Source organism: Saccostrea cucullata, unplaced genomic scaffold (assembly GCF_032062105.1).
Source record: "Saccostrea cucullata isolate Sc308-1 unplaced genomic scaffold, CSIRO_AGI_Scuc_v1 ctg110, whole genome shotgun sequence".
NCBI classification, from domain to species: Eukaryota; Metazoa; Mollusca; class Bivalvia; order Ostreida; family Ostreidae; genus Saccostrea; species Saccostrea cuccullata.
In genome coordinates, this window is record NW_026939674.1 from 934,466 (window position 1) to 952,187 (window position 17,722).

The 17,722-nt window shown below is 31.4% G+C and overlaps 2 protein-coding genes across 2 annotated transcripts; one reads left to right on the forward strand and one right to left on the reverse strand.

Moving 5' to 3' along the window:
* Positions 1-2,514: 2,514 nt before the first annotated feature.
* LOC134253568 (uncharacterized) lies at positions 2,515-3,883 on the forward strand. The gene is made up of 4 exons (XM_062736095.1): positions 2,515-2,714; positions 2,962-3,129; positions 3,643-3,777; positions 3,879-3,883. The coding sequence occupies exons 1-4, from the start codon at positions 2,651-2,653 to the stop codon at positions 3,881-3,883; spliced, it is 372 nt and encodes a 123-aa protein (XP_062592079.1). The 5' UTR covers positions 2,515-2,650.
* LOC134253569 (uncharacterized) lies at positions 3,591-15,079 on the reverse strand. Its single transcript, XM_062736096.1, is given in 16 exon segments — positions 3,591-4,103; positions 5,053-5,140; positions 8,192-8,267; positions 8,410-8,485; positions 8,598-8,680; positions 8,991-9,084; positions 9,183-9,273; positions 9,404-9,513; positions 10,303-10,409; positions 10,557-10,652; positions 10,898-11,197; positions 11,510-11,836; positions 12,671-13,003; positions 13,468-13,527; positions 13,657-13,974; positions 14,696-15,079. Coding segments are annotated over 16 exon segments (2,652 nt in total). The 5' UTR covers positions 15,066-15,079; the 3' UTR covers positions 3,591-3,980.
* Positions 15,080-17,722: the final 2,643 nt, after the last annotated feature.

Consider the following 17,722-nt stretch of genomic DNA (forward strand, 5'->3'; position numbering starts at 1 on the left):
AATACAAACTTCAGAGTTCTTGTATGTACAGTCAGAATGTTTTCAACGACATAATATTGCAAAGCAACATGTAGATAACAGTATTCAAGATCAAAAGTCCGTATAACAATACAAAATAGGAGCAGAACAAACACGGACCTCCAAAACATCAGAGGTGGGATCAGGTGTCATAGATGAGTGAGCATCCCCTGCCGACCGGTCACACCCGCCGCGTGCTCCTTGTCATGATCAGGAAATAACGGGAAAATCCGTCGTCAATTCAGTGTATAAATAATAGACTAAAAATTAGTATAAAAAATGTCAGTCAGCATTTGACTCAGTGATAAATTGTATTTGCTGATAAGGTCATTGTATCGACCAGGGAACTTACGAAATGATGACTTTAAACGAGACTCCTAATATTCTTGTTCCATGAACTTGTTTGTCAATAATTTACCTCGTTTTAGAAATTGTTCATGAATACGTAGAGCATGCTCTTGCTTATTGAATAAACTGAGATACATAAACTCCGTATGCTGTTGATAAAGGTATATTTCTGCATAAGTAAAGGAAGTTGACTATAGAAAAGTTAAAGTCATTACGTTTATCTATCAATGACGAATGACCAGATAAGTAAATTATCGAGTTATCAAAGTCTTTAGCATAAAAAGGTACCACTATTCAACACCTGAAAAATAAAAGTCTATTCCTTTTACATCATCAACAACTGCTTTTTCAATAAAAATGAAACTATCTGGTCATTGATCATTGATAGATAAACGTAATGACTTTAACTTTTTTACTTCACTTGAACAACAAAAGGACTTACATAATACAGTATGTGGTGCATCGTAACAATACAGACAGTTGTTTTGTGAAAACATTTATAAAGCAAAAATAATAAACAGCGACGCTATTTTGTGAACAAACCGATCTTGACTTAACTCCCTTCCTTTGTCAGCTCATTTACGCGCTTCAATGATAAGTATGTTTATTGCTAATACAGAATAAAGTAAATATACCTCTGTAGTAGATAAAATTTGGTTTTTGAGTCTTTTCAAACATTTTTAAAAATATTTTTTATAATTTTTGTATATATTGTTCCAGGTACCAAAGAGGTAGATTCCGTTTTCCGTTCTTGTCGAGATTATCAGAAAAATGGGTGCACGGAGGAGGGCGGCTTTATCACGTGTACCTATTCCTGCATGGGAAGTCTTTGTAACAACATTACAGTGGGGGTAGATCACGTGATTCATTGTGACAACAACCAGTGTTCAATGGCGAGCGCACTGAAAACATCGTTATACCTTTTCATAATTCTGAACTTATTTCGCTATATTTAAGAAGAGTATAAATTAAGGACTACACACTTTTTCATTTATTTTCATGATGCATATAAAAATATATTATGCTCAAAATGTGTATTTATTTCAAAGAAAGTTTGTAATTATTTATTTTAGATAATGTTTATCAAAACCTTGTCCATTTTTTCGTGTAATCTTTGAGATTGAGTGAATGTTTAAATAATATGTGGAAATTTTGTCCATCTTTTACACTGTCAATTAACGTGATCTTTTCTTTGAGACTAATTCTTTTCTTTTTAAAATGATATCTGAAAATCTTTACAGAAATGTTAATTATTTATTACATTCATATTTAAATCAATGAGACTCTTTAAGAGGAAATTTCAAAAATAGAAACATTGATAACAATAAAGTATTAGAGAAATAGTGCATGTCTGCCATATTGATCGAAATGAAACTGTTTATACGGATGTCAATGATGGTAACCAAAGCATTTCACGAAGGAAAAATGGAGCAAAACAGACACCCAAACAATGGAATTAGAGAGCACTCAGGGATGTTTAGTTTTGACACTGATCTTCACAGCATTTCAGTAACGACAGGTTCCATGCAAATTATTATCTTGACTTTATCAACAGGAGATCCATGACTTCAGGATTTTAATTTTGTGCATATATTTTTTAATGTTTTACTTTTAATCCTTAATCACTTACACTTTTTTAAGTTCCGCCCTTTGGGAAATAGCGATAATGAATGGATAAATTAATGATGAAGGGGGGCCTACAGCGTTAATAACAAAGCGCGTGCTTTTAGAGGACTTTTTATGTTTTTGTCGTTTTGACTACTATTTCATTTTCTTCTTTCTTCCATTTTTCTTATGCTTTTCCATTTGAACCAATATAAATCTTTATTCCTTAAAGAAGCAAATAATCTCAAAACTGTTGATTACATTTTTAAATGGCTAGGGTTCATACATTTTTTGTATCTTTTTGGTTTTATAGTTTGCAAGTATATAATCAATGCAATTATTTCGTACTATGTGGATTTCCAGCAATAAATACAACATTGGTATATTTAATGCTTGAACAGAAAGTATGTTGAAAAAAGAAAAGTTTAAAAGAAATTTCTAGAATTCGTTTATTTTGGTGACAAAACAACACGTCTAATATTTGAAAAGGTATTAATGAGTCAAAATCATTAAAACCACTTCAAAGAAAAACTGCACCTCCGTATCCACTCATCTGGGTGGAGCCCCCGAACTGGTCACAGATAAGAGGCATTATATGTAGATTTAAATGATAGAAACCAAGGCATTTGGTGAAGGTAATTTTATACTGTAAAATCATGCGAATTCAGTGTCTACCACGATGAAGTTAGAAAACAAGCCGACGGTCGTCCTATTCTCGATTATTATAACATCGTATGTTCCAGGTAAACTGCATTTTTTTAACTTGGAAAACTGACAATTTATTTATTTATTTTTGTAAAATATATATTTTTTTTCAAATAATGTTTAAGAAACTAATATATTCAGACGAAGAAAAATAAGATTTTTGTTAATACCAGGCCATTTTTATACAGCAATGAAATATATTTTTCACAAAAATTTATTTCAAATATATTTTTTCAATTTTAATAACCATTTATGAATTTGCTACTTTTTAAATTTCATTAACAGATACCCTGGGTTCGACCGACGTAAAATATTTCTCTTGCTTGTCCTGTTCCGGTGCCGACTTCCGGTATGATGCGGACTTACAGTGCTTAAATGATACGGAGTCTATCACAACAGTCATCCCTTGTAACAGTAGCTGGCCGTGTACTTATGGGGAACAGATTGACCAACGTGAGTATATACTACATATAATATATAAATTTTATACTTATTTCAATAATTAATGTTAATCTACAATTCTTAAGGTAACAAGTATACGACTGTACAAACAAAACACATCTTTAAACAAAATATTTTAATTTTCTTTTAATAATTTTTTCAAGTTTAAAAAAAACATTATTCATTTATACTTTGTTTATTGTGTTGCGTATTCATGGCTCGAATAAATTACTATTTTTAAACCATTCTTTTAATAATGAATTTAATTTTGATCTTATCCCAGCTTCAAAACTGATGTTTCGGATTTCAAAAAAGACATTACATGTATTTTTAAGAGTCATTCAAATCTTCACTTCTTCATACATATTCAAACATTTTAAAAGAAAAAAAATGTTTTATAAAATTTTTTTTTGATTTTAAAAAACTTAAAAAAACACATTTCATTAGCCTCTCTTGTTGACTTAATTTTAACATCTTCATATCATCATCAATTTAACTAATGAGACAAAAATTTTATTGACTTAGGCACTAATGAGGTAAAGTCCGTCCTTCGCGGATGCCAACCTTACAATTCCATGGGGACAGAATGTATACCATCAATTCCTAACAAAGACTGTGTTCAGTTCTGCTTCTCGGATAGATGCAACAATGAGACAAACCGTTGGACAAAGAAAAAAGATCACAATGGAAGTGAATGTTTTGTTTCTAATTTGTTTCTTTTTGTAACTTTTCCTCTTCTTGTATTTTTTATTTATTTCAAGTCTAATTAATTACCCGGGTCATCAGGTTTTATTTACTATATAATCCAATATGGATGACTGAAGTGATCTCAACCGAGTGTAAGGCATAGATGGATTTGTATATCAAGCCACGTCTGCTGAATCTCCTGCTGTCTTTCCAATTTTCTCACTAATATTTTGAAGTTTAATTATGTATTTTTCCAGTTTCTTGTATCGTTCTTCATTCAATATATCCTTTATATACATCTGAAATTGAATAAAAAATAAAACAATCTTTGCCATTTGAAATCATTTGCTTATGAACTATTAAAAATTTATAAACTAAAAAGCTTTTCGGTTTTTTTTTTATAATTTGTTTATATTCATTATTTAAGGCTGTACATAATAGATAGGCCAAATTTTCCCTCGCATTCAATTTTTGAAACTTTTTGTTCTATGGTACAAAATCTCTAAATATATTGTATGTTATTTGAAAGAAATTCAACAGCAAATTTTTATCTGAAGGATTCTGAAATCAGAATCAGTTTTTTTTTTTTTTTTGGTTAAAAATAAACAATCAATTAATTCCAAATTTGTGTTATCTTTTTTATGAATACAACCTTTCTGTTCCTACATTTCAGTAATTATTTTTATAGTGGTATAATTAAGTAAAATGTAAATTTAAAATAGAACATGCATAGCCCAGGAATGGGAAATTCACATGTAACTTTCAGTTTTTTCAATCATTCAACTGAAGTGATATAACTCTTTTGTGTGTCTGTGTGTGTGTGAGGGTGTGTGTGTGTGTGTTCTTATAAGAAATGAGTTAATAGAGATTTCATGGGTGTTTTGTACTGCCTTAAGCTGGCTTGGGGTCAATAAATTACCAATCAGATACAGTGAAACTTTACATTTATGCAGAGATTTTGTGTGCCATATTTCATGGAGATTGCACAGTGTTAAAAACAAGAAAAATACTAAAATGGGAAAGAAATTTAATGTCGGAATTTACAGTATGTCGGATTATTCAGGTGTCGGATTAGACAGTTTTCACTGTATAACTTATTTTTGTAGATATGATTTCTTAAGCTATCAACTATCATTTGGCAGAGAAATACATTTTACATTTTAGTTTTAAAATTTCTTTTATGTGTTTTAAAAGAAATTAGTTCAATGACGTTTTATAGTTGCCCCTTTAATTTAAAAAAAAACTCACCAACTGGGTTTCTTTCTCTGTGACAATTTTGAAGACTTTCATTACAGACTGAACAACCTCTATTTTTCGGAGTTTGCCCATTAAAATGCTGAAATATAAAAGTAACGATATTTACGGTTACATTGAGGTTGTTCCTTTAATCTACCGGGGTATATGTCTAGTGGAGCATATATTGTAACAATGCCGTGAATTAGAGGTACATGGACACAGATTTGAAGCTAATATTTTCTGTATAATATCACGACTTATATATTTTAATAGCATTTCACACAAAAATATAAGAACAATTTTATTTTATCTTAATAAGTTATTGAAATTTCAATTTTTTTTAATGGGTTTGATTGACAGATCCTTGCACTCTCACACATTTTATTTTTATTCTTAATATACTTGGGAAAAATGGCAATCTTGTTGTGTATTTATGAAAAATATTAAAACTTTAATCCAGAAAAAAAAATTACATTCAGAGTAGAAATGTTAGAAAGCAAAACCCCTTCACAAGTAACGTCATTCCGCGCTAAGTGTTGTGTAGAAAAAGTTGTTGCCAACACGCCTTGATGAACATCTTGACAAAAATCTATTATGGGACCCTTTGCAATCAGCTTACCGACCACAACATTCTACGGAGACAGTACTTCTTCGAGTTAATCATGACATTATGGAGGCCCTCGATAATCAATCGTCTGCTGTAATGGTACTCCTTGATCTTTCAGCTGCTTTGATGTCATAGACCACACAATACTTTTCCAACGTTTAGAGACATCTTATGGCATCGGTGGAAAATCACTAGCGCGAATAAAATCATACCTTACTAACAGGCAACAACCTGTTATCATTGGATCGGAAACGTCAGACCCCTGCCATCTTCAGTTTGGGTCCCACAAGGATCCAATCTGGGACCAAAACTTTATTGTCTTTTTTCTAAACCAGTTGGAGAAATATGTCGTCAACACGGTTTCAAATATCATTGCTATACCCAGGTGTACATGATGATAAAATCTCTTGAAAACTTGAAAAACTATTTTAAAAGACTTGAAAATTGCTTGCAGGATATAGGGACCTGGATGTCGACTAATCTTCTTAAATTAAACCAGGACAAAACCGAATTGATAATCTTTACAACGAAATTCCAATCCAAAAATGTGCCAGTCTTACAACTTAAAGTTGGAGAAAGTGTCATTAAGAGTGTAACGTCTGTACGTAATCTCGGCATCCACTTTGATAGGTGTCTCACTATGCAAAAGCAAGTAGCGTCCATCATTAAAACGTGTCATTATCACATTGGAAGAATTAGGAGTTTCATCTCAACTGATGCATGCAAGACTCTCGTGAACTCCTCAGTTAAATCTCGACTGGACTATGGGAATAGTATACAATTTGGCAGAAACAAGAGTTCTGTGGAAAGGCTACTAAAAATCCAGAACAATGCAGTTCAACTTATTACAAAGAAAAGAAAAAGAGATCATATCACTCCGATTCTCGCTGACTTGCACTGGCTTCCAGTGAAGTTCCGCCCGAAATATAAAATCCTTGTATATACCTACCTTGCAGTGTATCTATTTGCTCCCGAGTATTTACAGGAACTGATTACTATCCGTAAAACTAACCGTACTTTACGATCGGACGGAAGTTTGCAACTCAATTTACCAAGAGTGCGCACCGGGACGTATGGTGAAAGACAATTCAACTATTCTGCAGCCCATTTATGGAACAGTCTCCCTGTGCACATTCGACAAGCCAAATCAATCCAGTGTTTTAAAAGACAATTGAAAACCCATTTTTATAAATTAGCTTTTGGTTAACTTTTTAGATTGATCTATCTATTAATTTTTATTTGTATTTCTTAACCATTATAATTTTAATTCATTGCAACTGTATCTTTATTTTCATTTTTTTTTTTTTTTTTTTTTTGTCATAACAAGACATTTTCAATATAAGTCTAATTATTATTATTAAAGTAATATATGCAATGTTTTATGTACATTTATGTAAAGCGCCTTAGGTAGATATTTTTATTATATAGGGCACTATAGAAATTTATTATATTATTATTGCAGCCCGGAGGACCGGGCTGCTCTATACATATAAGTTTAAGTGTTGGTATATGGGGATTGGGGTGGGAGTACTTATTTAGAATTAAAGGTTTTCTAAACATTGAAAAGATTGTTAATCAGAATGTCCTTTCCGTTCAAAAATTACGAGATACATAATATATTTACTTCCATAAAGTGAATCTGTAAAAATATATATGCTTTTTATATTTTATATATAATGTTGCTTATCATTAACTTTCGAAAAAACGACAGGTCCCTTTTTTTAGAACATCGAATTTTACTTCTCGGATGAAAACGTACTCTGCACAGTTCGTATTTTATATTCTAAAATTGAAAATGAATACATTTTTAAATATAGATGATGCGTGTGTCTAACTTCATATTTTATACAGCCAACATTTACTTGAGGAATTCATCAAGTTAAAATGGTATCGTTTTTGATTGATTTTTAGCTGACTGCAAGTTTTCAAAATATTCGCTACTATCGTCTCCATCAATTAGACGCGTGCCTTTTCACTATTTTTGAAGAAGCGGTGATGATCAAGACTCATTTTCATTGTTTACTTTATATATTTCCCGGGCGACAGTTGATGGTTACATCAAAGTTTTCTTGTTATTATTATTACAGAGTTTGACAAATTGATCATGCCCGTGAATCGTACACAGCTTTTGTAAACAGGCCACAAGCTCTGTTATTATTGATGTTTACGATTCACCAGGAGCATTCAATTGTTAAAGTCTGCTCACCACAACTGCACGGACTGACAATATACTGTGTGTATGTTTTGGTTTCGAACATATCTACTCTGGATTTTCTGGATTATAGTTTTACTATTTTTCATTTATACACAACAAGATTGCCACTTTTCTTAAGAATAAAATTAAAATTTGTAAAAGTGAAAGGATGTGTCAATCAAACCCGTCTAAAAATTTGAATTTTAACAACTTTTAGATAAAATATATTTTTTGTGTGAAATGCTATTAAAATACTAGGATATAAGTCGTAATACTAAACAGAAAATATTAAGTTCAAATCTGTGTCCATGCACTTTTAAGAAGATGGGTCTTTTAAATACACTCTTTACCCCTGATACTTTGAAGATTGTTGATTTAAATCCTTTGTACTCTCCCTATCTTCATCACTCTCTGTCAAAGTAGTGTCTGCAAAAAAAAGAGAAATTTATAAAGAGATAAATCCAATACACATCATATTCTACTTCGGTTATAATATTTTTATACAATAGTCACCAAAGTTTGTTTTTTTTTTTTTTTTTGGTTTTGGATACTAGTATTTTGCACTTACCTCCATATTCTTCCGTCAATGTATCAAGGGTTTCCTGTCTCTCAAAGCAAGCTGTATTTCCTGAGCACGATGTGAGCTAGAATTAAATATACGGTGCGAATATTTGTCGGTACGACGGTAAGATTGTACTTCTTTTTTATACTATGAAGTGTCTGAACGTTAAAACTTTGAGAATTTGTTAGGCCTACCTTTGTGTCATCTTGATGTCTTTCTTCCATTTCCTCCATATCTCCAACACAAGAATACTCATACTTATCAGTGAAGACAGATCCTGCTTTTAAGATTTAATTGGTTATTTTAGTGCTCTTGGGCATTTTGCTTCAAGGAAAATTATTTTTTTCGCAACTTAAATTTCAATTGTTTTCTTCACTGGGAAATTATATTATAACATTTTTTTAATTAACAATTCAATAAAGGCCCAATTTTAATCATTTTATCACATTCTGTATCGAGTTTTGCAGAAAGTTTGTTTATTTACAACCGTCAAAATTACACAACATAATCAAGACACAGTGTCTACTACCAAATGCCATTAATTCTAAAAAAGCAAAAAAAAAATCTTGAAATTTAATTCTACTTACTCAGACTTTGCAATTGTTTTAAAACATGTTGAAGTTTTGAAACATCCTCCTTTATTTTCTCAAACTTTTTTGGAAATCTTCTCTGAACTTCATCCTGAAATTATTGTAGAATACTTTTACAGAATATATACTTTTTTGTCTTACAGGTTTTTTTTTATTTTTATTCTTTTTAAAATTATTTGTTCATTTTACCTTCTTTCTTTCATCGTCAGTATTTGTTGATGATAAAATGCATTTTACTACCAATACGTCTTCTACATTTCCAAGTTTTCTTGTCAGATTCCTACAAGCAGAAAAAAACATAGTCAGAATCTTTGTTACATAATAAATAATTCCTGTAAAATAAATAATTCCTAAAGGCACTTCAGTGCTTATAGCATGGAGAAATTTTTTTATAAACGTTTGCTACTTACGATAGTATTTCAGAGCTATCCATTTCAAGTGTTTCAACATTTGAGCCTTTTCCTGACATAAATTTAGAATCATTATCTGGTTTTGTTTCATGAGCTGCATCACTTGAATCCTGGAATTAGAATACTTTATTTTTCAATCATTCATGGCACTCATGAACATAAACTGATAAATGTTTAAAAGATAATAAGATTCAATGTCCTTAATTTATACGAATTGATTTACCAAAATCAGTTGAAACGAACCAAAATTGGTGTTACACTTGCACTTGCATTACGGGGTATAAGTTTTGAAATTTTGTGATATTCATACAATATAGTGTTCGCGTGAGGGTTATTTTTGCAGATATAAAAGAATATTAATCTTTGGTTTAGTATTATTACGGTTTCTTATCTTAAACCGTTGATAACTTTTGCGAAACTTCACTCCTCGCAGAATTTGCAATTCAAATTTTCCCCATGCAAACAAGTTTATAGTATGTAAATACAGTTGGACCCATTAATAACCATTAACCGTCTCGTGAGGTTAAACCCAGGGTCGTGAAACCCAAACCATGGTATAATTTACAATACACCACAAAACAGTCAAAATTGTATGGTTTATCTATTACATAAAACTAAAATATCAAAAGTGAAGATACCAAAGAGTGATCATTCTCATGAATCCAGTTTACAAACGAATCAAAAACAAGACAAAAACAGGGACCCTTGGAAATTCCAAAGGTGGGATCAGGTGTCTGGGAGAATTAAGTATCCCCTTTTGATCGGTGACAAGCGCCGTGAGTCTCTGTATAGTTCGGAGTACTCCGTAGGTATAAAAGTAATAACATTATAAACAGTATTAAAGATGAACAAAATACGATATTCGTAGTCGATATTTTTTTTAATCCGAAATTCCTTACACTCTCAGATGAAGAATTTTCTTCAGATGCGAATTCAGGATTTTCTTCCTTTGGTGGTCCTTCTTCTCTAGCATATATAACTTCTACGTCCTTATTCTCAATTTCGGCTATGAAAGAAAATATTTTATCAAATTTTTCTTTTAAAATGGAGCCTTTTCTGATTTATTTTCAAGGCAAAATTAACCATGTATTTTTAGAAATATTTTACTAATATCATGTATTTCATCTGGATATTAATTTTTTTTAAATCTCACCCTCTGTCTTCAGCTCTAACAAAAATCTGCCTTTAAACAATAATCCATCTTCTTCATTGAAAGCTTCATATTTAATTTTTGCATGTCTTTCTTCAGCTGAAGTATGGAAAATGGTTTTCATATTTATCTAGTGTATTTATAATTTCATCAACTTAATCATACGTAATTTAAATGTGTTCGTGATTAAATGATTAAATTGTTGATACAGAGAAGGATGTTCGCACTTAGTATTCGGCATACAGAATGCTTAGCTTGCAATTGCTGATCATTTAAATCATGAACATCAGAAAGTGATTTATTTCTATTTCATGCTTATTGACGTTAGAATGCGTTTAACTTACTGGCGCTTGTCATTTGGATATTTGCCCTTTGTTGTAAAAGATTTTCAACTATGCTTTCACCACAAGAGATCTCCAAAGCTGAAAGAAAAATCTTGATTGCCTCTGTTCCTCTGTGTAAGACCAATTTCACAAACTGCAAAGTTTTGTTTCTAAGACTTCCACTGCTCATGTGTATTAAATCAAGTTCTTCTGGTGATATTATCCCCTCACTCAAGAGAGGAGTTTGAATTGCACGGATATTAACCACATCTAAGAGGTTTGGTAAACTATCCAAAATATTTCCTTTAATTTGTTCGATGTCTGAAAATTATAACATAAATTAAAACATATCCTTTGTAATACATTTACTCAGCATTCCCTTTTTAAGGATCTTGTCAAATTATATTTAGCATTTTTTTTTTGCTTAAGAACCACTAATAATGGTGTATTTTAACAGATTTTGGGGGGTTAAATGCAAAATTAGAAGAAAAATGTTTATATAATTTAAGATCAACAGAAACATATTTATTTGTATAATGGCCTGAAACTCATCAAATAAGTATAAAGTCTGTAATGTTGAAAGAGAAAAGTTCTGTGTGCTTTTATTTTCCATAGTGTTTGAAAAAACGTTACCAGTATCTCGATATTTCGCTGTATCTGGAAACAGTTGTTCATAAATGTACTCGTTTTTATCTTGCAGTTTATCTAAAACTAGTTTAATTTTCTCCTCAGGCTGCTTTTTGAGATGTTCTAGGAAGAATTCAACTTTTGCTCTTCTCAAGCTTGGCTCCCTCATCTTCTCCAAAACTGAACTGAAAATGTCGGCAACCTCCTTCTCTTTTAGCAAACAGCGCGGTTGAAGTTCTTCCACAAGAAAAATATGACATCTGTCCAAACGCGACTTGTATGTATTTTCGAGTTTTTTATGTTCAGTTGACTGCAAACTATTCAAATTTGGATCTAGAATACAAAAACACAACCGTAGCTTATCTCTATCATATTCTGTCCCAAAATAGAAAGAAACATATATTTTACATCACCACTTAAAAACTACAAAAGAAATCGCCTATTTTATTAATCAAGATACATGTACTATGGAATCATTAGATTTTGTGGTGGCCGGACTTTGTGGAATTTGCGGGTATCCATGGATCTTCCATGAATTTATAAACTAAGATTACATAATGAACAACGTCATATTTCATTCTGTAAGTATGAATGAATACGCAAAATTCCGTATACTTTAAACAAATCCACGAAATTTCCCCCTCAAATTTTGACGAGTTCAGGCGCGGATCCAGAAATTTTTTTCCAGGGGGGTCCACCCCAGTCAAAAAAAATCCAATCCCAAAAATTTCTTGACAAGCAAAAAAAAAAAAAAAAACCTAAACTCGCCCAAACGTCAAAAACCTATTTCGTGGGGGGGGGGGGGGGGGGGGGGATGGGGGGGGGGGGGGGGGGGGTAGTGTTGACTACTTTTGCCTCAAATCTTTCACTTTTCATACCCATTCCACACATATTCGCGTTTACCAGGGGGGTCAGCGTTTTCCAGGGGGGGGGGGGGGGTCCATGGTAACTTTTTTCTTGTTTTAGTTTATGCAACTTTTAACCTGGTCCTGACCCCCCCCCCCCCCCGACCCCCCCTCTAGATCCGCGCATGGAGTTTATAGTACATTGTACCTCATTGTTTGATAGAAGATATCGTCAGATCCTCTGACTTGTACATCATACAGAAGGTTTATTCAATTTCACTTTTATTGTTGTATTAAATGCCTTAAAAAGAATGTTATTCAATACCTTTTCTTTCCTTTACTTCTCTGATCTGAACGTCTATTTCGTATTTTTCTTTCGTCAAAAGTTTTCTTACATAACTGGATTCAAATATTTGTGACAAAAACTTGGAAATACCCTCTGTTTCTATGAATTGCCTTAATTTTGCCATTGCATAGCATGACTCGGTTTGAAGTACAATTATTATTGACCCCGTCGATGTTTTATAGTAGGTTGAGTGTGTTCTTTGTGCAACCGTTACTTCGGCGTCTTTTATAGCAAGTATCACAGCTCTTTCTATACCTCCCTCAATTTTTGTGAATTTTACTTCGAGTACTCCCAATTCTTCAAAGGGAACTATAAAGAAAGAAAAGTTAAAATTATTTGGATTTCAATACATACTGAATGCAAAAAGATAACTATACTGTCGGTTTTTCCTCCTTTCCTGTTGCAATCAAAGACATTTGCAATCCGAAGCCATTCTATTGTACAAAATATTTATAAACGAGTTACAAATTACTAGCATCTTAATAAAACGTGGGGATCTATTGTTCTGATCAAATACTGCTTACATACAATACCAGTGGAAAACTCTGTATTTATTCAATAATATTTTCCCTTTTTAAGACGGGTTTTTTGTCAAACTGTGGAGATATCACTTATTTTCACTACGTGAAATACAACCTCACTTTTTTTTAGCTAAAAATCCTATCCTGCTTGCAAAATAAATTTTCTCAAAGTATACAGCATTGAAAATCCTCTATCTTTTGTATTGAAATGTTTAAGATTAATTTATATTTCACCTTAAAAGAGTTCCATACCTTTTGAAGTCAAATGTAGTTCACCATCCAACATTTTCCATGTAGCTGTAAATTCTCTCTCTGTAAAAATAAAAAGGGGTGCCATTTTAGCATTTAGTCATATTGATTTCAATATTCCATATTATACTTCATCAGTTTATTTTTTCTTTTTACTCTTTGCTATATACAAAATCTATTTCTTTTTTTTACCTGTTTGTTCGAAATCATTATCATCTATAGCTTCGAGACGGCCAGCAAGATCATGTACTCCATATGTTCTTAGTACTGAGAGCAGTACTAAGTAAGAATGTGGAAGTTTGTTCTTTATGCACGTTAGTAGCAAATGAGCTGCATTAGATTTATTTGTATCGGCCGATATTTCCTCATGTTCATATACAGAGACAATATCTTTTTCCAAGAAATCATCAACGATGCTCTCAGTTTCATCCGATATCCTGAACTTGATTTCCTCCAAAAGTTCATTTCTATGTTTATTCAGTGTTCCATCCAAACGTGTGGATTTTATTACTGAAAAATAATGACCAGCAGTGTTATTGTATTTGATTACTAGTATTCAGATTTTAGCACACCCAGGCTTTGAGTTCCGACGAAATCTTTTACATGTAAAAGTTTTAAGGAATCATAATTAATTACATGTAAATGTACAACCTTTTCATTTTTAATTTAAGCATATAATATTCATAAAGTAAGAATCTTTTGGTACATTGGATTAATATAAGGTCTGAGACACGTTCCTTCTAAGATACAGTATGTGAATCATCCGCATTGCTTGTGATGTCATTCTTTTGCTATCTAAACATTTAGTTGTGGCAGATATTAATGAACAGTCTAATATTAAGAGTAATATCACTGTCTCAGTACTGATATCCTTTGAAATTGAACTGTTACTGAATAAACTTAAGGATTTTTAATTATGTTCGATTGACCCTAGCGATTTTTTAACCTTCTGATATTTTCTCATACTGAACTGTATTGGGCAAATATCCAAACAGAATAACCTCTTATATTTGCAATTCAAGTGTTTTCCACGCATCCCAAAAGAATTATAATGAAAACGACATCCTTTGAAATACTGCACAAATGCCTGAAAATGTACTATAATTTTTTTGGTATTATTGTTGAAAAGCAATACGTATACTTCATTCAGAACTTCTTAGGAGAAATGATGTTAATTACCATAATACATGATGACAATAAAATGTAATATTTCAATGAAAAATAACTACACCTTCTTCAGCATTGTGGGAAGTTTCGCCTGCCAAGGCTTCAGACCTTGAGAGAGAAAGAAAACAATGGAATCCTTCTTCTTCCCGGTGGTAATGTTTTATCATTCTTGTGAATTCTGGCAAATGTCTTGGATGCTATAACAGTTTCCTTAAAATAAAGTCGCATTTTATCCTTCGAGGCTTTCCAATCAGATTTTTATCTTCGTCTGTGTCAAGAATATTGTGTTGGACTAGGTAGTCTACTATTGAATCTGGTTCCATTTCACGTTTCAGGAATTTGTAATTTTTCCTTATGTGATGGGCTTCCAAGATGATCGGACTCTCTGGATAGCCACTGTCCTGTCTGTCATAAAATACTGACCCGTTTTTCATACTGGCAAAACTTGAGTACTGGAAAGAAATGTTAATATGTTGTCAGCTTGCTATTGAGAACAAACAACAGCTCCAGTAAGTGTATTAATATATTATGAGCATGTATGTACAATAAGCGTACTGTTAGTTCAAAGAAAAGACTTTATTTTGCCTTAAATTTACAAGCTGTGAATAGAAAGAAAAAGCAAAAAAAATTAATTTTGTACCAATTAGTATTTTAGAAAGTCGTTCAGCTTTTGACCTCATTAAAGATTGGATTTGCTAAAAAAAAAAAGGGGGGGCATTGAAAGTTTTGTTGCTAGATTGCCACTACTGTTTTTTTTTTTTTTAAATAAAACATTCAAGTAGGGAAAACATGTGTAATACTCAGTGGTATCTTTTTATTCTAAGTTTACTAGGATATATCCAGTCGACATATGAATTGAAGTATCTATAGTTAATTAATAATTTGTCGTCCATATTTAAATGTCAAGTTGAAGGCCACAGCAAAATTTATCTCTTGTAAGTTTTTGAATATTAATTCTGCTTACTTGAATGTAATTACATGTTTTAATATTATTAAAACATTAAAAAAAAAAATACATCTACATTTATCAAAATGAATGAGAGATAAATTGCAATTTTTTGAAAAATATCTTTTAAATTTGTAGATAGTAGTTAATAGACTTTTTTGTAAGAAATGTGTTTTATGTCTTTATTAACTAAAATATATTAAAACCCTTTTTATGGAAGGGATATCAGTACTTGCTTTATGCTATATTTAATTTTAGGGGGTCAGTTTGCATAATATGATGACAAAGATCTTGGTGTTCCTTAGAAGTTTTTTCTAGTCTCTTCTGACCCCACTACGAAGTGTATTTTTGTTTTGCGTCGTTTATTTAAATAAATAACATTTTTTCACTTTCAATTAATACCACTGTTATTTTCTTTTAATCCATAAAAAACAAGCTTAGTTGACTTGGCTTCGGGCCAAACAAAGGTCTCTACAGTCTCAATATCATCAATTCTATCAGGAATAAACATCTTTTTTGGCAACATACCTGGCAATTTGCTTTTTTCAAAAGAATTAAATTTTCAAAATGTGAAACAGATTGTATTTTGGAAACGTTTGAGGGCATAATTTTTTTGTAACCTGAGATATCAATGAGATATTTGGTAGGTTGTTTAAATATTTATGCCGAGTCAAAAAAAAATTATCATTGCTATATTTTAGCACAAGTTGATAAATTTCATCTGGTCAACTTTTTTTCTATTTCTCCCAAAACAATCATGCAATTTATAACAATGTTTGTTCATTTGTTCCACTTCTACATCCATAATAAGGAACCAGTAACACAAGCTTTGTCAAATTCATCACTTTTATAATCACTTTTCGTCTTATAATTAATACTGTTTTTTTAACATGCAGTTTATTAGTTTGACCTCTTTTGAATACCCTGCTTTCCTTTTTACTCAAAAATGCTTAATGGAAAGTTTAATATTGTTTTATCTTGCGAAAGAGTGAAAATGTTAAAAGTTTAAGGACACGCAGAAGACAAACTTTAATCAGAAACGCTTACTTAGACTTTTAGCTCAGAAATACTAAATAAATTATAAAATCATGCATTGCGATGCCGGAAACATTTCTATGCAGAGATGCCGTTAATCATTGGGAATATTATACAAAAACTCCATTTCAGGTTTTAATTTAATGGAAGTTAGATTTGTTAATACCAAATCTTACCTTCAGACAAAACATCACGTTACCCTACTTTCACTTTGTGCTTGCACCAGAAATCTTGCAAACTTCATTTTATATACCTGTTTACTTGAGTAATCAACAACGCCTTACCAAAAATGTTTACAGTTTTTGACTTGAAATCGTGCCAATCTTTAACTTTATCAATACGTTAAAGTGTCATGGCCGATCGATTCACCATGCAGGTGCATTGTGTATTCATGTTTGGAAAATTCATAGATGGAACGAAATGCCTCGTTGTAACCTAGTTCATCTAGTACCACGGCAAAATTAAATTTCTTAAATAATAGTTACCTGATTAAATATTGTTATTTGATTTCAAATAACCATGTATCATTATGGAAATACCGTCCAACAAAAATTACTTTTTAGGTATCATTACTACTGTCTTTCCTGATATACTTTATTTTATCAAATAAAATATACAACATGACTATCTAAGGGGGAAGATAGTCATGTTGTATATTTTATTTGATAAAATAAAGTATATCAGGAAAGACAGTTATGTTTAATGACTAGGTATGTGTATGTGTATGGGTGTCCTTATTAGATAATAACATAGTGTAGAATAATGAAGTAGTAATGTAGATTTTCTTGTTTAAATAATATTTTTGTATTATTATTTTTTTTGTATATAGTACAGCAGTATTTCATGTATTTTATAGTTTATTTGAGGTTAAGGATATAAGATTTATATAAAATAATTTTTACATTTACGTACATAAATTGATGCCAATTCAGTTTGCCAAAAAAAAAATGTGTTATTCAAGACAAATAATTCAATCTGTTCAATTTACTTATAAAAACTCCATCTGTTAGATATGTTTTGTAACAATGACACAAAAATGTACAATTATGTAATTTGTTATTCAGAGGTTCAAGTGAATTTACAGATAGGTGTTAAGTTGTTTGCAATTTT